Below are 21,816 nucleotides of genomic sequence, written 5' to 3'. Positions count from 1 at the left end.
GTTTGATTACTCTGGATCACATTGACATAAGAAGGGAAGATGTGTGGGTAGGCCAGAGGTTAATAAGGTGGACAAATCCCCAGGACCGGGTGGGATCTATCCCAGGTTGCTGAGTGAGGCGAGAGGGGAAACAGCTGGGGCCCTGACAGATATCTTTGTAGCATCCTTAACACAAGTGAGGTGCCAGAGGACTGGAGGGTTGCTCGTGTTGTCCCCTGTACAAGAGTAGTAGTAAAATATTCTGGGTAACTACAGGCCAGTGAGACTGACGTCAGTGGTGGCAAAGTCGCTGAAGAAGGTACTGAGGAATAAAATCTTTTTATATTTGGAAAAGAATGGGCTTATCAGTGATAGGCAACATGGTTTTGTGCAGAGGAGATCGTGCCTTACCAACTTAATAGAGTTCTTTGATGAAGTGACCAAGTTGATAGATGAAGGAAGGGCTGTAGATGTCATATACATGGACTTTAGTAAGATGCTTCTGAAGGTTCCCCATGGTAAACTAATGGAGAAAGTGAAGTCACATAGTGTGCAGGGTGTTCTAGCTCGGTGGGAAAAGAACTGGTTGAGCAACAGGAGACAGAGTGTAGTAATTGAAGGGAGTTTCTCGAGGGATCAGTGCTGGGACCACTGTTGTTTCTGATATACATAAATGATCTGGAAGAGGGCATTGTTGGTATGATCAGCAAATTTGCAGATAACACGAAGATTGGTGGAGTAGCAGAAAGCATAGGAGACTGTCAAAGAATACAGGTGAATATAGATAGACTGGAGAGCTGGATGGAGAAGTGGCAGATTGAGTTAAATCCAGGCAAATGTGAGGTGATGCATTTTAGGAAGTCTAATTCTAGAGTGAATTACATAGTAAGTGAAAGAGCCTTGGGGAAAGTTGATGAACAGAGAGATCTGGGAGTTCAGGTCCACTGTAACCTGAAGGTGGCTGTTTAGGTGGATAGATTAGTCAAAAAGGCATATAGTATGCTTGCCTGCATCGGATGGGGTATTGAGTATAAGAGCTGTCGGGTCATGTTAAAATTGTACAAGACATTGGTTTGGCTGCATTTAGAAAACTGTTACAGTTCTGGTCGTCACATTAACAAAAGGATATGGACACTTTGGAGAGGATGCAGAGAAGGTTTACGAAGATGTTGCCTGGTATTGAAGGTGCTAACTATGAAGAGAAGTTGAGTAGGTTAGGATTGTTTTCATTAGAAAAAACATGACTGAGGGGGACCTGATGGAGGTCTACAAATCATGAAGGGTATAGACAGGATAGGTAGGGATAAGCTTTTTCCCAGGGTGAAGGATTCAATAACGAGAGGTCACGCTTTCAAGGTGAGAGGTGAAAAGTTTAACGCGGCAAGTACTTTATACAGAGGGTGGTAGGTGCCTGGAATGTGTTGTCAGCAGAAGTAGTAGAGGCAGGCACAGTGGATTCATTTAAGATGCATCTGGACAGATGCATAAGTAGGTGGGGAGCAGAAGGATACAGATGGTTAGGAATTGGGCAACAGGTTTAGAAAGTGGATTTAGATCAGCTCAGGCTTGGAGGGCCAGTTCCTGGGCTGTAAATTTTCTTTGTTCTTTGTAATTCTGTCAGTATTTCCCAAGTGCTCTGCTATTAATTCTTCTCTCATGGTCGACCATAGCTTGCGTCATACTTTTAAATATTTTAAAATAGATTTTTCAGCAGTGTCCTGGATCTAGATCAGCTGCACAAATCTGACCCAGATCAGCTATATTTGGCAGATCAACCTATATACTTAATGCCTTCCTAGTAAAGAGAGAATGTTTAAATCTGCACAGTTTTAAAGAGTATGGAGAAATAAAAATGTCACTTGTGAAACTATAGCAAAGACTATCATGCCAATCAGGCCAACATTATTTCATATATAAAGCAACCATGCAAACCAAGCATTTAGACATACCTGGACATAATGCCGCAAAACATAAATAAGTGCTCCTTTGCTGGCTTTCTCAGACAGAACCTTGTGGAATTTTGAAAATTCTTTGGTTCCAATTTCAGCATACAAAATTGCAACCGGAGCTTCAGAATTCTTGGTTGGAAATATATGGTCCCCTTTAAACAAGTATGGCTTGGGCCTGTTAGCAGAAATTAGGTCAAAATTCTAACATAATTATTTTAAAATCACAATTCACTTGCTTTAACAATTCTCTCTGATGCAATATAACAAATGAGATTAAATGGATTTCATCTTACAGACTGTAACATCCAACTATTGGAACATAGAACACAGAAATGTACAGCACAGAACAGGACCTTTGTGCAAATTTTTGCATATATTTGCAATCCAAATATTGATTTATGAAAAAAGACATTTTGTTGAAGCTTTCTGTTTTACATGCGTCAGGACAATTCTCAAGAATACCAATTCAAGAGGAAAACCAGCATTTATATTTCATAAGAAGGGGAGTGCTAATTGGTTGACAAACGGATATTGATTGATAGAGAATACCAATGGACAATACACTAATTAATAAGGGTAGACAGTCAACTGCTAGAAAAGTGTCTATATACTAACCAATCAGCACTCTCCTTTCATGCACTAAAACTTTGGATTTCACTTAAATTTGTACTAGCGAAAATTAGTTTGATTAGTGTAAGACGAAAAGCTTCGGAAAATGTGTATTTTTCCACCAATGCTCAAGATCTGTGCTAAATAACAACTAAATGCAGGATTATAACCATCTCAACCAGAGCATCAATATGCTTTTAAAATGTCAATAGCAATTACAAATTGATAGGATTGGGTGGGAGGGGCTCACATGTCCTGTCAAGGAAAAGATGCTGGCCAGTCAGAGGCAAAAATCACAGTGGTTTGAAAATACAGCTCATCACCACATTCCTGCAGTTAGGGATGGGTAATATATGCTGATTTAACCAGTGATACCCACATACCACAAATGGAAAAAACGCTCCTGAGCTTAGCAGTGCCATGTCAAAGGTACTGCTGCTGCTGGTAGAAGAGCATCCCCACCATTGTCAGTGGACAACAAAGCCAGAAAGGACCAAGGAAAAAGACAAATGTTGGGGATGGTGCAGGGCAGGGTTTTTAATAAGGCAGAGGGCAGGGTGGTAGCTTTTACAGGTTCACCGTTACCCTTTGTCTAGTTTCTCAATCAGACACTAATTGCCTTTGATAAAGGACACTCACCACCAACAATTCTGGGGCGGCACAGTGGCACAGGCGACTGACTGTGTGGAGTTTGCATGTTCTCCCCCTGTCTGCATGGATTTCCTCCGGATGCTCCGGTTTCCTCCCACAGTCCAAAGATGTGCGGGTCAGGTGAATTGGCCATGCTAAATTGCCCGTAGTGTTTGATAAGGGGTAAATGTAGGTGTATGGGTGGGTTGCACTTCGGCAGGTCGGTGTGGACTTGTTGGGCCGAAGGGCCTGTTTCCACACTGTAAGTAATCTAATCTAATCTAATACATGTCAACAGGCCTATGCTGGCCAAGCCTAAGTTGGCAGGATAAGGCTGGTCCTCAATTGGACAGTTAAGGATCTCAATTGGCAGCAGGCAGGAAGATGACACAGTGGGCCTTTCCATAATTCCCAGCCCACTCCCTCTGAATCCCCAAGCCCTAACTAATTCCAGTAGAAAACAAGATTTGAATACATCTAACAAAGTGCACCTCCTACCTCCAAGTTTGCCATCTCTCTGAGCAGGACAGAATATTTCTCAAATCAATTTGATGAAATGGCGAGGCCATGAGTTAGAGTTGTAAAGATAGAAGTGATCATGACACATTTACAAGTGAAGAGGGACAGTGTGTGAGAACTATCAACAATATCAATAAACATAAGTACCAGGAGAGGGTGTTGTGCAGTCACTGGTTTAGTGGGAAAGGAGGCAAGAGTTTAGACGGTTAACGAGGGGACAAAGGAGATAAACTGAAAGAAAAGGTGCAGATTTAGAGCTACATAGGGGAATTTTAGAGGCATTTTGTTCTGAAAGGAAGATAAGCGACAAGGGCAGCACTAACCAATAGGAAAACTCACGAATGAGATAATTTCGTATTTAAATTCTATACAATATCTTCTTCTTTATTCTAAATTAAAATGCACTGAGAAGCATTGTAAACCTCCTCCTACCTATTAGCAGCTCTTTTGAGGAGTTTCTTGACTTCGTTGGTATTGCAGGTGTGCTCCCCATGGACAGCTACAAAACTACTGCAGCCTTTTGGTGGTGGTTCATCAGTTGCAGTCTAGGCCAGATGTTACAAATAAATACACAGGTTAAAGAGGGGACTTCTTTTATCCATGTTTACTGCTCCAAACTCTCACTATTTCTGAGAGATGAGTAATGATGGATAACATTTCCAGCGTAAAACTTGAACCCCTTTCTGATTATATAAGATATTTGAACAAAGGGTAGGAAACCAGTTTAAAATAAGATGTAGCAATCAACCCTTATCAATTCATTTCAATAGAAGATCAAGGAACACAGATACAACTGTGAGTTAAAAATACATCCAAACAGTGTGGGGTGGATGATTTCTAACATTGGATCCCAGACAGATAAACTATTCTGGCAGAGTATAGTACAGAGAAAATTACATTCTATAGAAACAACCATGCATCATCAGTTTAACAAAAAGCTTGGATATTGAAAGCACCAACAACACCTCCACTTGATAATCAAACAAAAACAAGTATAAAACTTCAACTAACCATGTGAATATCTGAAAAATCATATACCTTTTCCCTATATAATAGCTCTCACCTTGAAGAGCACAATATTTTTAATGTAAGAAATTAATTGTCACTCACGTACAATTTCACTAAAACCAGTGGATATCGCAGTTCTTCCTAAACTTGTTTCCTCTGTAATTTCCAGTTCAGTTCAGACCTCCCAGTGAGACCTAGAACTCCGACAATGTGGAAACAGGCCCTTCAGTCCAACAAGCCCACACCAACCATCCCAGAAATCCACCTAGACACATTCCCTGAGCCTATCACTCTACATTTATCCCTGACTAATGCACCTAACGTGCACATCTCTGAACACTATGGGCAATTTAGCATGGCCAATTCACCTAACCTGCACATCTTTGGATTGTAGGAGGGAAATGGAGCGCCCAGATGAAACCCATGCAGACACAAGAAGAATGTGCAAACTCTACACAACAGTCACCCAAGATTGGAATCGAACTCAGGTCTCTGGCACTGTGAGGCAGCAGTGCTAACCACTGAGCCACCGTGCCACCCTCAGCTGGTAACTTTGATAGGTATCTTACATTATTTCACTTTCAAGATGGAAAGAATTTAGAAACAGAAAACAATTTTGTCACGAACCTCTTTATAATTATAAATTCACATTTTATTCTGAATACTGCTGCTTGTTCCCACCATAAGTTCTATAATAGTCTTCATTTTTTTTCTTCTACATCCAAGTATTGGAGCAGTTCAAACATCGTTCTTGTCTCAATCAGATGCCTTGATGCAATCTACAAAGCACCACTACATATAATTGGATCTACTGCTCTCTCCATAATAGTTCTTGCTCCCCTTTCTTCAGGTAAACCATATTGTTCTGCTCATGTCTCTGAATTCATTCTGCTTTGTGCCCTTATTGTGATGATTGTTGGAATGAGTTTGATTATGTGAGTCATTACATTAATCATTCTATAAAAGTTCACATTCTGCTACTCTTGGACTGTTAAGTAATGTTGCAAATACTGACTCGCAAGTTCTTCTGATACTAAGCCATCTCATATCTAAATTATGCTGATGCCAATATTATTTGCACATAAGCTATCTGACCACAGGTAAAATTGCAGGCAGCAGAGCAAGAGAGAGCCAAGGGAAGAAATAGATCCACAATTTAAGAAGCAGAATGGCACAAGATTGATAACATTAATATGTTAGCTGTCATCAAGAATCATGAAGTTGGAGAGCAATGGCACCTAAAACATAGCACCTGAAGAAATGAAATTTGAAAATAGGGAAAATGGGCAATGTCATTCATCATTCCAATGAAATTCTTAGTATAACCAATCAATGTAATGACACGATTCGAGCAAATCTATCACACTTTACAAATGAGGATATCTATGACACTTGCAGATTTAATAAATGAAGTTCAGGTATTTGTAAAAACAAACAAAAGCAATGTTTTATATTTATATCATTGAGTAGTAGGATTTGGTTCCTGCCAGGGGACTGCTTGTATTCAGAAAAACACATCTAAAATGATTTGAATTATCGCTAAACATCCAAAAATGTAAAAGAGAAAAATATTTCCATAAACAAGGTCAAATTTGTTTCATTCAGAGGTATGCCCAAATAACACTGGACTCACTACTACAGAGTTTTTCAATTCTACCATTGAACTATTTCAAGTTAAAACACTTTCTTTTAACATAGATTCAAAGGACTTTCCATTTTAAATATTTTTGTCAATGAAATGAAAATAAAAAAGTGAGCAGGCAATTCAGTGTCAAGGCTCTTCAACTGTCTTCCTTTTCTTTTAAGAGAGAAACATTTTTTGCTGTAGTTTCTTCCACCCAGCTTCAACATAGCATGACGATTACTCTACGCACCTGCTGAAACATTTGAACCGTTGGAGAATATGCTCTCAGCGAGAGGGCAAACTTTAGAAGATTGAGTTTCAGTTCCGACAAGAATTGACCAGCTTTCTTCAGAATTAGGTCATAATAACTGCGTTCAGAATCTATTAAATAACATTATCATATTAATAACAGAGCTGTAATAATAAGGTCAATTATTTTATTAGCATATTAGTTTTGCCAGTAACATTATTATTGCAATGCTAAATTCCTACAGCTCCTCAGAATCTCTCATTCACTGTTGTAAAGTCTGAGAGAATGTTTCAGAGGTGAAAGGAGATCCCTTACTACTGTCCTCAAAGGATGATATGCTGAGAGATCTACAATTCTCTGTGGTGAGAAGCTTAACTCCCCCACTGTGACATTATCCTGTAGTCCCACTGCCAAGCGGGCAGTGACATCAAGCTGACCAATGCTACTAATTTAAAGAATTCTCACAGTAAACAGTAAGTTGTCTATCAGGTAAAAACAAGGACTGCAGATGCTGGAAACCAGAGTCTAGATTAGAGTGGTGCTAAATCTGAAAGCACAGCAGGTCAGGCAGCATCCGAGGAGCAGGAAAATCGACATATCGGGCAAAAGCCCTTCATCAGGAATACAGGCAGGGTGCCTGCAGAGTGGAGAGATAAATGAGAGGGGGGTGGAGGTGGGGAGAAAGTAGCATAGAGTACAAAAGGTGAATGGGGTGGGGATGAAGGTAATTGATCAGAGAGGAGTATGGAGTGGATAGGTGGATTGGATGAAGGTGATAGGTCAGAGAGGAGGATGGAGTGGATAGGTGGATTGGATGAAGGTGATAGGTCAGAGAGGAGGATGGAGTGGATAGGTGGAATTGTTATTTAAGAACTTACCTCGACTCCAACAGTCTTTTCGCATCACAGAGCGGTGGGAGCTGGGCGGAAGTGAAGTCGGAGAGCAAAGCCGGTCGGGAAGGTAAGTGGTTGTTATTTGAGTGGGTGAGTTCTAGACCCCAGGTCCTACAAAGTAGGGCCTCCCTCCCTCCCTGCTCCTCTAACCTAAATTAAAAGTCTACAGACTTGCCCCAAAAAGAGGGTCCAAGGAAGTTCCTGTGGATTGAAGAGTGAGGCTTTAGCTCAGGAGTCTTTGACAAGGAGGTTGAGTGAAGTGATTACGCCACAGTTGAAGAGGGTGAAGACATGACTGCCAAGCTGGTTCAGTGTGCTACGTGCTTGATGTGGGAGGTCAACGACTCTGGTGTGTCTGGAAAGTGTGTGCACATTCAGCTACTGACAGAGCATATTGCAGCACTAATGAAAGAACTCGAGGACCTTAGGCTCATCCGAGAGAATGAGATCTTTCTGGACAAGACCTTCAGCGAGGTTATTACATCAATCGTACAAGAAGACAGCAGAAGAGAGCAGACGATGAGGAAGGCAGAGAGGAGACAGGGGCAAGAGACCCCGGGGAAGTACCTGTCAGGAACAAGTTGAATCTTTTGGAAACAGTAGAGACAGATGACACTGCCAGTCCGCGAGGCGACCAGGTCTGTCAATCAAAAGTTGGCGTGGAGACAGAGCGGAAGAGTCAGACATCGCACAGAGCCGTGGTGATAGGGGACTCCATCGTGAGAGGAACTGACTGGGGTTTTTGTAGCAGCAGACGGGACTTAAGGATGGTGTGTTGCCTTCTTGGTGCCAGGGTTAAAGAGATCACAGAAGGCAGGAAATCCTCAAGGACAAAGGTAAAGAGCCAGAGGTGGTGGTACATGCCGGCACAAATGATGTCGGGAAGAAGAGGAGGAACATACTACAGCGGGACTTCGGAGAACTAGGAAGAAGGCTGAAAAGCAGGACGTCCAAGGTGGTTATCTCTGGTTTGCTTCCAGTTCCTCAGGCTGGTGAGGCCAGAAACAGGAAGATAATGGACTTGAACATGTGGCTGGGGAACTGGTACAGGAAGCAAGGATTTAAATTCTTGGATCACTGGGGTATGTTTTGTGGTAAGCATAAATTCTACAAGAGAGATGGTTTGCACCTTAATAGGTTAGGGACCAGCATTCTGGCAGGCAGGTTTGCTACTGCAACACAGCTACGTTTAAACTAAGTAGCGGGGGGGGAGGGGACAAACTGGATGTTTAAGAAGGAAATTGGAGGGAAAGTTAGAACAAGGGAAGTAAAGAAAGACAACTGTATCAATGAGGCAGAAAACTCAGAAAGGGATCATGCTGTAAGACTGAGTGAAATAGGAGTTCTTGGGAAGGGTGAGGGCAGGAAATTATAGACCAGTTAGTCTGACCTCAGTGGTGGGAAAGATGCTGGAGTCTATTATAAAGGATGAAATTACGACACATCTGGAGAGTAGTAACAGGATAGGTCAGAGTCAACATGGATTTATGAAGGGGAAATCATGCTTGACTAATCTTCTGGAATTTTTTGAGGAGGTAACTCTGAAGATGGACAAGGGAGATCCAGTAGATGTAGCGTACCTGGACTTTCAGAAAGCTTTTGATGAAGTCCCACATAGGAGGTTAGTGAGAAAAGTTAGGGCGCATGGTATTGGGGGCAAAGTACTGACTTGGATTGAAAATTGGTTGGCTGATAGAAAACAAAAGGTAGTGAAAAACGGCTCCATTTCGGAATGGCAGACAGTGATCAGTGGGATACCGCAGGGATCAGTGCTGGGACTGCAGCCTTTTACAATGTATATTAATGATATAGAAGATGATGTTAGTAATAACATTAGCAAATTTGCTGATGATACGAAGCTGGGTGGCAGAGTGAAATGTGATGAGGATGTTAGGAGATTACAGGATGACCTGGACAAGTTAGGTGAGTGGTCAGATGCATGGCAGATGCAGTTTAATGTGGAAAAATGTATGGTTATCCACTTTGGTGGCAAGAACAGGAAGGCAGATTACTACCTAAATGGAGTCAAGTTAGATAAAGGGGCAGTACAGAGAGATCTGGGTGTTCTTGTACACCAGTCAATGAAGGTAAGCATGCAGGTACAGCAGGTAGTGAAGAGGGTTAATAGCATGCTGGCCTTCATAACAAGAGGGATTGAGTACAGAAGCAAAGAGGTTCTTCTGCAGCTGTACAGGGCCCTGGTGAGACCACACCTGGAGCACTGTGTGCAGTTCTGATCTCCAAATTTGAGGAAAGGCATTCTGGCTATTGAGGGAGTGCAGCATAGGTTCACAAGGTCAATTCCTGGAATGGCGGGATTACCTTACACTGAAAGACTGGAGCGACTGGGCTTGTATACCCTTGAGTTCAGAAGACTGAGAGGGGATCTGATTGAGACATATAAGATTATTAAAGGATTGGACAGTCTGGAGGCAGGAAACATGTTTCCGCTGATGGGTGAGTCCCGAACCAGAGGACACAGCTTAAAAATACGGGGTAGATCATTTAGGCCAGAGATGAGGAGAAACTTCTTCACCCAGAGAGTGGTGGCTGTGTGGAATGCTCTGCCTCAGAGGACAGTGGAGGCCCAGTCTCTGGATTCATTTAAGAAAGTGTTGGATAGAGCTCTCAAGGATTGTGGAGTCAAGGGTTATGGAGATAAGGCAGGAACAGGATACTGATTAAGGATGATCAGCCATGATCATTTTGAAGGCTCGAATGGCAGAATGGCCTACTCCTGCACCTATTGTCTATTGTCTATCCCCACCCCTACTTCACCTATTGTACTCTTTGCTACCTTCCCCCACCCTCCTCTCTGACCTATCACCTCCATCCCCACCCCCTTTCACTTATTGTACTCTATGCTACTTTCTCCCCACCCCCACCCCCCTCTCATTTATCTCTCCACTCTGCAGGCACCCTGCGCCTCTATTCCTGATGAAGGGCTTTTGCCCGAAACGTCGATTTTCCTGCTCCTTGGATGCTCCCTGACCTGCTGTGCTTTTCCAGCACCACTCTAATCTATACCCCCGTAAGTTGTCTATCACAGAGACTTGGTTGACAACAGTCTGATTTTGAAGATTTTTTTGTCAGATCTCTCCCTCAAGACAATTGCTGTCCTATCATCATAAAGCTGTTGGAGGATTGTTACAAAGTTTCTTGGGCATCAAAAACTCCAGTGAACAGTCTATAAAGCCTCATGATCTATGGAATCAAGTGTGTTATCAGACTGATGAATGCAATGATAAGTTTCTGGTGTTGTTCTTAACATTTTTCTTGGGTTTGTCTGACAACAGAGACCATGTTTGAGCTTCCTCTGGAAGGTTTAAAGCCGCACTCAGACAAGAGGAACAAACCTTGATAATTGCCACAGTGTGATTTTCATCCCTTCTTGAAGATAGTTGTAGAGGTTGCATGTGTGTGTGTGTGCGCGCGCACGTGTCCAGTCACTGTCAATGTTATCTATCTTTCAAATGCGGCTAACAAGAAAGTAAATATCAATATGGCATTAAATCATTTCATATGCGGCGGCACAGTGGCTCATTGGTTAGCACTGCTGCCTCACAGTACTAGGGTCCAAGTTCGATTCCAGCCTCGAGTGACTGTCTATGTGGAGTTTGCACATTTTCCCCGGGTCTGCGTGGGTTTCCTCGGGGGGCTCCAGTTTCCTTCCATACACACAAATATGTGCAGGTCAGGTGAATTGGCCGAGCTAAATTGCCCATAGTGCTAGGTGCATTAGTCAGAGAGAAATGGGTCTCGGCTGATTAGTCTTCGGAGGGTCGGTGTGGACCGGGTGGGCCGTCGGGCCTGTTTCCACACTGTAGGGAATCTAATCTAATCTAAAAATATCCATTATTACACATGACAAGTAGCTTACCTGAAAATAACATTGGAAACATTTTCAAAGGTAAACACAAGCAATGGGGATCAAAAACCAAATTAGTTTATGGATGCTTTTTTAACAATCAATTATTTGCTTTTCTATATTTTTCTTATACTTTTAATAACTTTTAAATTGTTGAGATAAATCAAAATTCAGCACGAGGTCAGAGTAGTCAAGAGTGGGGAAGTCGCTGTCACAGGAAATTAAATATATCAATACATTGTTGGACAATCTGGACAGGCTGGTCAGGGAGAAAGATAAAAACATAAACAAGATCAATCACTACACTATATTCCTTATCCACTGAACATGATGTGCAGCTGAGCAGATTACATGGAATGGAAGATAAAGCTCTGAACTCCTCACAACACAAAGCTCTCACTGTCACTTAGAGTCACAGAGTCATAGAGATGAACAACTTGTCCATGCCAACCAGATATCCTAAATAAATCTAGTCCCATTGCCAACATTTGCCTCTCATCCCTCTAAATCCTTCCTATTCATGTACCCATCCAAATGCCTTTTAAATGTTGTAATTGTACCAGCCTCTATCACTTCCTCTGGCAGCTCATTCCATACATGCACTACCTTCTGCATGAAAAACTTGTCCCTTAGGTCCCTTTTAAATCTTTCCCTTCTCACCCTAAACCTATGCCTTCTAGTCTGAACTCCCCTACCCTGGGGAGAACACCTTAGTTGTTCACCACATCCAAGCCCCTCATGATTTTATAAACCTATATAAGGTCACCCCTCAGCCTCCGACGCTCCAGGGAAAGTAGCCCAAGCCAATTCAGCCTACCCAAACCCTCAATCCTGGCAACATCCATGTAAATCTTTTCTGAAGCCTTTCATGTTTCACAACATCTTTCCTATAGCAGGGAGACAAGAATTGAACAGAGTATTCCAAATGTTAGGACGATCTAAATCAGATCACAGAGGAGGCATGGCTTCATATAGCTTTCATCTTTAAATACTACTTATTCAAATATCCAAAACTCAATTATCATCATGCTAATTTGTTCACTATGCCTTTACAATTACAGTAAGCACCTATCTACCAATCTCACCAAATGCCTACCTATATACTGTAAAGGCATCAATCTGTTTTTAGATTCACCTAACTTTCTCCATGTAAGTACGGTAAACATCCTGGAGAATGAACTGAATGTACATGATATTTGGAGAAATTGGATTTGTTATCTTTGGAGAGAAGAAAGCTAAGAGGAAATTTGATAAAAGTCGTTAAGCTCATGAAGAGTCTGGACAGACTAGACAGGGAGAAACTGTTCCTGTTCATAAAAGGATTGAGAACCAGAGAGCATAGTTCTGAAGTGTTTTGCAAAAGAAGCAATTGAGAAGTGAGAAGAGACTTTTTTCACACAAGAATAGATAGCACCTGGAATCCATTCTTGAAGAGTGGTGAAGGCATGTTCAATGAAACATTTGTGAGAGTATTAGATGATTATTCAAATAGAAACAATGTGTATGGCTAAAGGGAAAACGCAGGAGTTTGGCACTAAATCAAAATTCTCAGACAATATGGACAAAATGGACTTCTGCTGCATAATGATTTATGATTCTACATACACTGCATGGATATAAGACGTAAAATATTTCCTGTACTTATATTCTTTAGAGCTCCATGTTTAAATTCCCTTTATACTGTCATCACATTTGCAACACCATAGTTTCCTTCCTGACCAATGTTTTAGCAGATTTTCACAGTGGGATATATAAGATGATCTTACCTCCCTGAATGTAGGTTATTTCCTTCACAGTGTCAATAAATTGCCAGAACTTTTCATCATCTTCTTCTGCCACAAACTCACTATAAAAGAAGAGCCAGATAATATTTTATATTTTCACAAAAATTAATACATTCACAGAGAGTGATTGGAAACAGTAAGAAAAAAGTTACATTTGCTTTCAGAGAGAATTTCAGCTCAAGTAAACACAGAAATGTTCAGGAAAGTAAAATTTTTAATTACTTAAATTAATACCATTCCCAAGTAAGGAAGATTTAAAATAAAATATTTGTGAACCGAATCTCAGCTAATCAGCAAAAGTTAAAACATAAAATATTTCAGAAAAACCTCTCACTTCGGTACTCTCCCCTCCTTCTCTACAACCCACTCAAAGTAGGAGTTTGGGATAGGACCAGGAAGACGACAAGCAGTAAACAATGAGTGTTCAAAAGAAGGCAGCAGCATGTAAAAGAGGGAGCAAGAGAGTTGTGATGAGTAAAGGTGAGGAGCATGATAGCAAGAGAAGGCAACAGCATGTAAGAGAAGTAAGGAATGTGGCGAGTAAGGGGGGAATATGACAGCAAAAGGGGAGACAGCAAGTGAGACAGGGAAGCACTGAGTGATGCAGGTAGCAGGAGAGGGATGAGATAAATGTCGAGAAGAGGTTGATGGGTTGAAGTGTGAAATGGAGGGAAGTCGTAAACTAGACTGTTGGGTAGGAAAGTGTGATAAGGAAAACAGCAGTTTATTTTAAAAATGACCATGGAGAGTAAACATTTTTAGTAAACTTTTCTAACTTACAGACTGCACTAAAAAACTGTGCTATGACAATGTGGTTTAAACAGGGCATAACTGTACATAACTTAAAAAAAAAACACTGTGGCCCCAATTCTGAATCCTGCATTGCTTGCCCGGTGATGGGAGAAACCCAATCTTTAAAAATGGAAACATATTTTTCCTTTTTGTGGTGCAAAGGAAGTGGAGATGGGAGGCCTTCACTGGATTGTGAGTCAGGCAAAGTGGGCAGGCTGCCTGCTCCCAAGACAAGCTGGACAGAAAGCCTGCATGAGGTTTTGGGAACAAAGCTTACAAACTTGACTTTGACTGAAATCTGAAACATCCCTCCTGCTCACTTCACCTCACTACCCCATCTATACCAACCCATGCTACCTAATTCCCTAGATTCACATTCACATTCCCTCAAACCGTACGCCACCTAATGCCCATCTACCCACTGACTATGGCCGCTCATAACCTTTATGTCCACAATAATCCCCATGGCTTTTAGTAATACTTATGCCAACTCAGTGTCAAGTTATACCAACATCCTCACTTTGTCCTTCCCTCTCCATCCAACTCATATTGCCCCCACAAAACCCACCTCAGGAGCCATGCTGATAGGAAACAAAGTTTTCTATCAATGATGTCTCTGCTGAAAAAGTCTTTCACTGATACAAAAGCATTTAATACATGAAATCTTTTCAATTAACCTCTCATGAAAACATTCTATAAGCAGTAAAGCTGGTCATCAAAATGGATAACCACTGCAAAAATTATATTTTGGGACATCAGTTATGCATCACAATTATTCTATTTTGATCACTCACTGACACTTAACTCAGGTTTGCATCAACACTATTCTGTTTGTGGCCTCATTACAATCCACAAAAGGAAGATGGTTGTGGTTATTGGAAATAAATCATCTCAGCTCCAAGCCATCTCTGTAAGAAATCCTTACTGTCGTGTCCTAGGTCCAACCATCTGTAGCTGTTTTATCAATGACCATCCCTCCAGAATAAGGTTAGAAAAGAGGATTTTCGGTAATGATTGCATGATGTTCAGTACTATTCACAACACCTCAGTTACTGAAGCAGTTCCTGTCTGTATAAAGCAAGGCCTAGACAACATCCACGTTTGGGCTAATTAGTGGCAAGTAATATTGTGATAAACAGGTGCCAGTAATGATTATCTCAAATGAAAGAATCTAACCATCACCTTCTGAAGTTAAATGGCATTATCATGTCCCACTAGATAAGATTAGATTTCCTTCAGTATGGAAACAGGCCCTTCAGCCCAACAAGTCCATACCAACCCTCCAAAGAGTAGCCCACCCAGACTCATTCCCCTACCCTACATTTACCCCTGACTAATGCACCTAGCACTATGGGCAATTTAGCTTGTCCAATTCACCTGACCGGCACATCTTTGGATTGTGGGAGGAAACCCACACAGACACAAGGAGAATGTGCAAACTCCACACAGACAGTCGCCTGAGCAGTGCTAAACACTGAGCCACCATGTCGCCCCTATCAACAGTCTGGCAGTTACCATGGACAAGAAACTGAATTGAACTAGTGATATAAATGCTGTGGCTACAAGGGGTAAGAGGTCAAGAACCCTGCAGTAAGTAACTCATCTCCCTAACATTTGTCCATCACTATATGTCGCAAGTCAGGGATGTGATGGAATATTCCCCACATGCCTGGATGGGTGTCATTCTAACAACACTCAAGAAGCTTAACACTATCCAGACAAGATAATCCACATGACCTTAGCCATCCAACTTTCAATATTAATTCTTTACCAGTGATGCATAGAGAGGGCACTGTGCGACCATCTAGAAGATGCACTGTCTTGGAACTGTATCAATGTTCCTTTACTGTCACTGAGTTAAAATGCTGAAACTATCTCTCTCACAGCATTGTAGCTGTACCTAGACCTCTTTCACTGCAGTTCACCAACACTATCTCTACAGCATTTCAGGATGGGCAAAAAATGCTGGCCTAGCCAATGACACCAACATTTCATGAATGAATTAAAAAAGTGGGTTTTTTTGCACAAGAATACCCAATTTTCACAATCCCAAAGGATGCATGATAACCAACAAAGGCAGCTTACCTCTTCCAAAGGTGCCTAGGACCAGATGCAAAGGTGTACCTTACCTCTTCAAAGTTCTGCCCTGGTTATCTTTAAAAATTCTTTTTTTTAAGGTCCTTTAATGGGATGTGGGTGTCACTGACATGGCCAGCATTTGTTATTGATTCCTTGTTGCTGTCAATCTGAGCACTACTACAATATTTCAGAGGGCAGTTAATAGTCAACAACATTGTTATGTCATATGTCGGTCAAACTGCATAAGGACAGCAGATTTCCTTGCCTAAAGAATGTTAGTGGACCAAATAAGTATTTACAATAATCAATGATGTCACCATCACAGAGATAGCTTTATATTCTCCATTTATTAATAGACTTTAAATCCCACCAACTGCTGAGAACACTTGCCCTCAGCTGGTCTAATCTCCATGCTCCAGATATGCCAAAATCCTGTTTCAGTAGAGGCAGCTGATCATTAAAATGGCCAGCGAAATCGACATTTCGGGCAAAAGCCCTTCATCAGGAATAAAGGCAGTGAGCTGGAAGCATGGAGAGACAAGCTAGAGCAGGGTGGGGTGGGGAGAGAGTAGCATAGAGTAAATGACCTGGGATTTGCAATGGGAGAGGGACTCCCTGAGATTCTTGTAGAGAGAGGAGGAAAACTTCTTCAAGGCAGGCATCCTTGCAAAAGGATTCGCAGTAGGGTTAAAATCAACGAGGTAAAAACAATGACTGCTGATGCTGGAAACCAGATTCTGGATCAGTGGTGCTGGAAGAGCACAGCAGTTCAGGCAGCATCCAACGAGCAGCGAAATCGACGACCACGGATCCAGAATCTGCTTTCCAGCATCGGCAGTCATTGTTTTTACCTCGTTGATTTTAACCCTACTGTGAATCCTCTTGCAAGGATGCCTGCTTTGAAGAAGTTTTCCTCCTCTCTCTACAAGAATCTCAGGGAGTCCCTCTCCCACTGCAAGACCCAGGTCATTTACTCTATGCTACTCTCTCCCCACCCCACCCTGCTCTAGCTTATCTCTCCATGCTTCCAGCTCACTGCCTTTATTCCTGATGAAGGGCTTTTGCCCGAAACGTCAATTTCGCTGCTCGTTGAATGCTGCTTGAACTGCTGTGCTCTTCCAGCACCACTGATCCAGAATCTGGTTTCCAGCATCTGCAGTCATTGTTTTTACCCCATTAAAATGGCCAAGTTGCCTCCATGAGCCCCACACAGACAGGCTATGGACTAACCCTCCAAAGCCACACTCATGAAAATCAGAAATGCCAGGTTCAGGAGCAGGAGTTTGATTTCTAACATTTTCCAGCATTTTTGCTATGGTGGAGAGATGTTATCCATCACAATGAAAATCTGAGCTTGCAATGTCTGCCCTAAAACACACACCTCATTCACCTGACTGGCAATTAAAGCACATCTTATAATCATCATCTTGAGCCATCCCTTATTCCACCTATTTCAGCAGGAGCGGATTTGCACAGATCCTCCACTGGGATAGGGAACATAGGGAGGTAGAAGACAAGTCAAACAGATTCACTAATTTTAATTGGGATGAGAAATGATCTAACCAAGTTAAAGTGGAACTAAAGACTAACACAAAGAAGCACTGTGAAACAATGGGTGGTCGTTAAAGAAAAAATATTTCAGATCTCGGCTCAGACCATTCCAACAGTGGACAAGATGCAAGGGAGCTGAAAATGTGTTGCTGGTTCAAGCGCAGCAGGTCAGGCAGCATCCAAGGAACAGGAAATTCTTGGATGACAAGGGAGAAAGACTTATAATTAAAATGTTATACATAAAAGATGAATTATTCAAACAAGAATAACTCAAATACAATAGGGTGAGATTGGAAAGTGAGGTAACATGAGAATTTCAACATGGGCTGTGCTGGACAGTTCTATAAAAAGAGATACAATGAGAATATGATGGCAATAATGTAAAAGTAAATCCTAAAATCTATTGCTATGTAAAATAATAAGTGTGTAACATGAAATGGAGTCAGTTCCATTTGGGAACCAAGAGGGTGAGACATGTATGGAGAGGAATTTGAGAAAATATTAGTGGAAGTGGAGATAGTACAGGTGATGGTGCAATGAACGCTCGTAAGGAGTATAGCTGTCAGAGACTTGAACAGTTGTAAAATCGCAGGTGTTGTCACCTCCATTTAAGAAAGGGGCCTTGATATTCTTAATAACTACAGGCCAATTAGTTCAAGTAGGTGTGGGTTTAGAAACAATGAACATGAAAAAAAACTGAACAGGCACATGAAGAGGTTTGAATTAACTAAAGAAAGCCAGCTTGGATTTAAAAAGGACAGAATGTGTTTTACTAAGCTAATTTAATTTTTTTGGTGAAGTAACAGAAATGGTTGAATGAATGGAATGCCCTTGATAATGTCCATGGTTGACAAAGAGTGTGTGTGTGTGTGTGTGTGTGTGTGTGTGTGTGTGTGTGTGTGTGTGTGTGTGTGTGTGTGTGTGTGTGTGTGTGTGTGTGTGTGTGTAAAAAAGGATAGAAACACTGACTTGTGCTAAATAACTAATTTTTTCAGTATAATCGATGATTGACAGTCGTATTCCCCAAGGGTCACTGATAGGACCATTACTCTTTTATTGCCAAGGATTCTAAACAAGGAGGAGTGATAGTGAGAATGATGTTAATCAACTGTAACCAAGCACAAATAGATCAGCATAATCTGCAGATCAGAGAAAGAAGGAATTTAACACAGAGAACTGTGCATTTGGCAGAAGGGTTACAGGGAAATCATGCAAACTTAATGGCACAGTTCTACAGAGTGTGCTGGAACAGAGGGACCTGATGTCAGTGCATACTGAGAATATGGTTAGCAAAGATTTGGGATCTTGTTATAAATAGCAGCAATGTTTTTAACTACAAGGATGTTATACTGAACACATATAAGTCTCTAGTTAGGCCACCTTAAACTATGTATCCAAATCCAGTCATCACACTTTAGGAAGGTGCAGAGGAGAATTTTGCACAACACTAGATTATAACCAACAGGTTTATTTGGATGTAAAGCTTTCGGAGGGCTGCTCCTGCATTAGGTAGCTAGTGGAGAAGGATCACAGGACACAGAACTTATAGTAAAAGATCAAAGCGTTACACAACACGCAACAATCACCAGAAATGGATATCCCGTCCAGTCAGGGAACACTTCAGTGGTCAAGGACATTCGGCCTTGGATCTTTCGGTGACCGTGCTCCAAGGTAGACTTTGGGACATACAACAACGCAGAATTGTCAAGCAGAGGCTGATAGTCAAGCTTGGTAGCCATAAGGATGACCACAACTGGGATCTTGGGTTCATGTCACACTACAGGTGACTACAGTACAAAAACTCACACAAGCACATACGAACGCACTCACATAGACTCTGTCTCATATATATATTCTCTCTCAGACACATACACCCCTACGTATACACTCTCTCACAGGCATATACTCTGTCACATTTGCGCACATATTCTACCAAGTATGCACACTCTCACGGACACACACACATGCATGCAAACATACAAAAGTCTATGGGGTGAAGGTGCATTTGCAGATACATTCTATTTTATTCATAAAGCACACAATCTGTAAGCAGTCTGTTCATGTGACATAATATAAGTTCCTACTTTGGAAATAGAACCAGTCTGACTCAAGGTTGGGCTACAGACAGCCTCTAACCTCACACCTTCAACGCATTGTCTGAACTGAGACGTCTTTTTTTTAAAAATAAAACCTTAAGTTATCTTGAGAATGTGACTTGAAAGAAATTCTGGGATTTACATATTAATGAATCGAATCCTGTAACCCCATTCTAAGTGATGAAAGACTTAACAGCAACCCAGTATTTTTTCAGTAAATCGCATCAGTTGAATGTCACTTTGATCTTTTACAATAAATTCTGTGTCCTATGATCTTGCCCCCCAGCTGCGTAACGGAGGAGCAGTGTTCCGAAGGCTTGTACTCCCAAATAAACCTGTTGGACTATAAGCTGGTGTTGTGTGACTTTTAACTTTGTCCACCCCAGTCCAACACCAGCACCTCCACATCAAAGGAGAATTGTCAGAGTGTTCCAAAAATGGGACATTTTAGCAGCACTGTTGGGATGGAGAAAAGTGAGGGCGGTGGATACAGAGATGGTTAATCGTTTCAAAAGAAAATTCGAAGAACTGTAAAAGTAAAATCAAGCAAAATATTAAGTAAAATTGAAAATATTAAGTTTAGAATAGCGTACACTCAGATTTCCAGTCCATGTACTCCAGAAGGAAATAAACTAGTCAGTTTCAGTGATACCCCACATGCCAATCATCCTGGTGATTCAACAACAGAAGGATTCATCACATTTTCAGTGGGAAGAAATGATAAATGGAGTCTATTAACCTGGGAATCAAAAAAAAAGTACTCAAAAGCATCTTAACTGCCGGAATACTTTAGCTGGTAGAAGAGATCAATACGATTCAGTGTTTACCAAGTACTTTAAAGGAACTCTTTCACAAGAGAAAGAAATGTACCTGTACAATGGCACATTGACAGTCATCTGTTCTGGATGTATGGCCACTTGGCAAAATATATTGCAGAAAAGAGATTGAGGGTTGGACTTATGGTTATAATAGAGGTTTTTAGAAGTAAAGGAAATTTTAAAAATAAAATTGGTCGATGTAGGTCACCAGCTATTACATTGTTTTAAAGAACAGTGCTGGGCCAAAGAAATTGTTGGATGTCCTTGAAAAGTAACACCTTGTGATTTAATGAGTCATGAGAATGTGAAAATATCATAGCCTGTGACGATGCTGCTCCGTTAACAAGGTTAAGTCCTCTTCATTGTTTTTTGAATCATAAAGACACAGGTTCCAATGTGTCTGGTTTGGATGTGTTTTAGGGCCAATTTGATTATAGTTAGATTTGATTAGATACAGATACTGCCTCAGACAAAAGGCTTTCAAGTTTTAAAAAACGTGTACAATGAAAGGGGAGTGGCCAGTTCTCCCAGCTCAGCTTTTCTCTGGTTTGGTTTAGTTCTGCTTTTAGCAGTGTGGGTGTTCAGAGCTGCTGGTAAGTTGTTAGCTGGGAATCCAAAGTAACAGCTACATGGAAGAAGGTGTTCAATGGTTAATCTCTCTTCTGTAAGAACCTGTGTCTGATTTTACCTTTTTGCTAAGGGGTACTTATGGGGATTGTTGCAGGAATTTGAAACAGCGTCATTAAGTTGGTATAGTCTGTTGGGTTTTCCGATAGATTAAATTATTCTGTACAGAGGACTCTCGAATATCCAAAGGACATGGTAGGGCAGTATTTCGTTCAGTTAATCAAATTCCGGATAATCGAATGCCGGTAACATAGTTTAGCTGAGCATCTGGTCCTTGCGATCTTGCCGGATAATCCAATATTCGGATAATCGAATGCCAGATAATTGAAGTTCATCTGTATTCTGTTCTCTTTTGTTTGTGTTTCATTCGGTACTCTGTAAATAAATTCTGTTTTGTTTAAACCCGAGGAGTTTTGATCAGCTGCATCATTCCTGGAACATCCACTATACACTTGCTCCAAACAACTAGGAAAGTTAGGGTCTGGGCTACCTTCTTGAAAAATTTTGAGGGAATATGGCCTGGTCCATAACAAGTCTTATTGAAATTCTTTTTCATTTCAAGACAGGAGAATATGAAATATGCTAAAGATTAATTTTATTTTTATGCGATCGATAAAATAATGCTTCTATATATATCTGTTTGCACCTTAATTTAGAGAAAAATATAGAAATCTAATAGCATATAATAGGCTCTGATGATTAATAAATACCTAGTATTGGAAGGTAAAAAGGTAAACAAG

At 41.1% G+C, this 21,816-nt stretch overlaps 1 protein-coding gene across 2 annotated transcripts in view; it reads right to left on the bottom strand.

Annotated features, from left to right (window-relative positions):
* The window catches only part of uggt2 (UDP-glucose glycoprotein glucosyltransferase 2), a 372,492-nt gene that overhangs the window by 322,084 nt on the left and 28,592 nt on the right, over positions 1 to 21,816 (bottom strand). For both annotated transcript variants that reach the window (XM_060826541.1, XM_060826542.1), the window contains exons 3-6: positions 13,096 to 13,175; positions 6,569 to 6,699; positions 4,119 to 4,231; positions 1,929 to 2,103 (exon numbers count right to left, since the gene is read on the bottom strand). In XM_060826541.1, coding sequence (XP_060682524.1) covers positions 1,929 to 2,103; positions 4,119 to 4,231; positions 6,569 to 6,699; positions 13,096 to 13,175 — 499 coding nt within the window. The remainder of the gene's footprint in view (positions 1 to 1,928; positions 2,104 to 4,118; positions 4,232 to 6,568; positions 6,700 to 13,095; positions 13,176 to 21,816) is intronic.

The sequence above is a fragment of the Hemiscyllium ocellatum genome, chromosome 6 (assembly GCF_020745735.1).
Source record: "Hemiscyllium ocellatum isolate sHemOce1 chromosome 6, sHemOce1.pat.X.cur, whole genome shotgun sequence".
In the NCBI taxonomy this organism is placed as follows: Eukaryota; Metazoa; Chordata; class Chondrichthyes; order Orectolobiformes; family Hemiscylliidae; genus Hemiscyllium; species Hemiscyllium ocellatum.
This window is presented reverse-complemented; position numbering and strand designations above follow the sequence as displayed.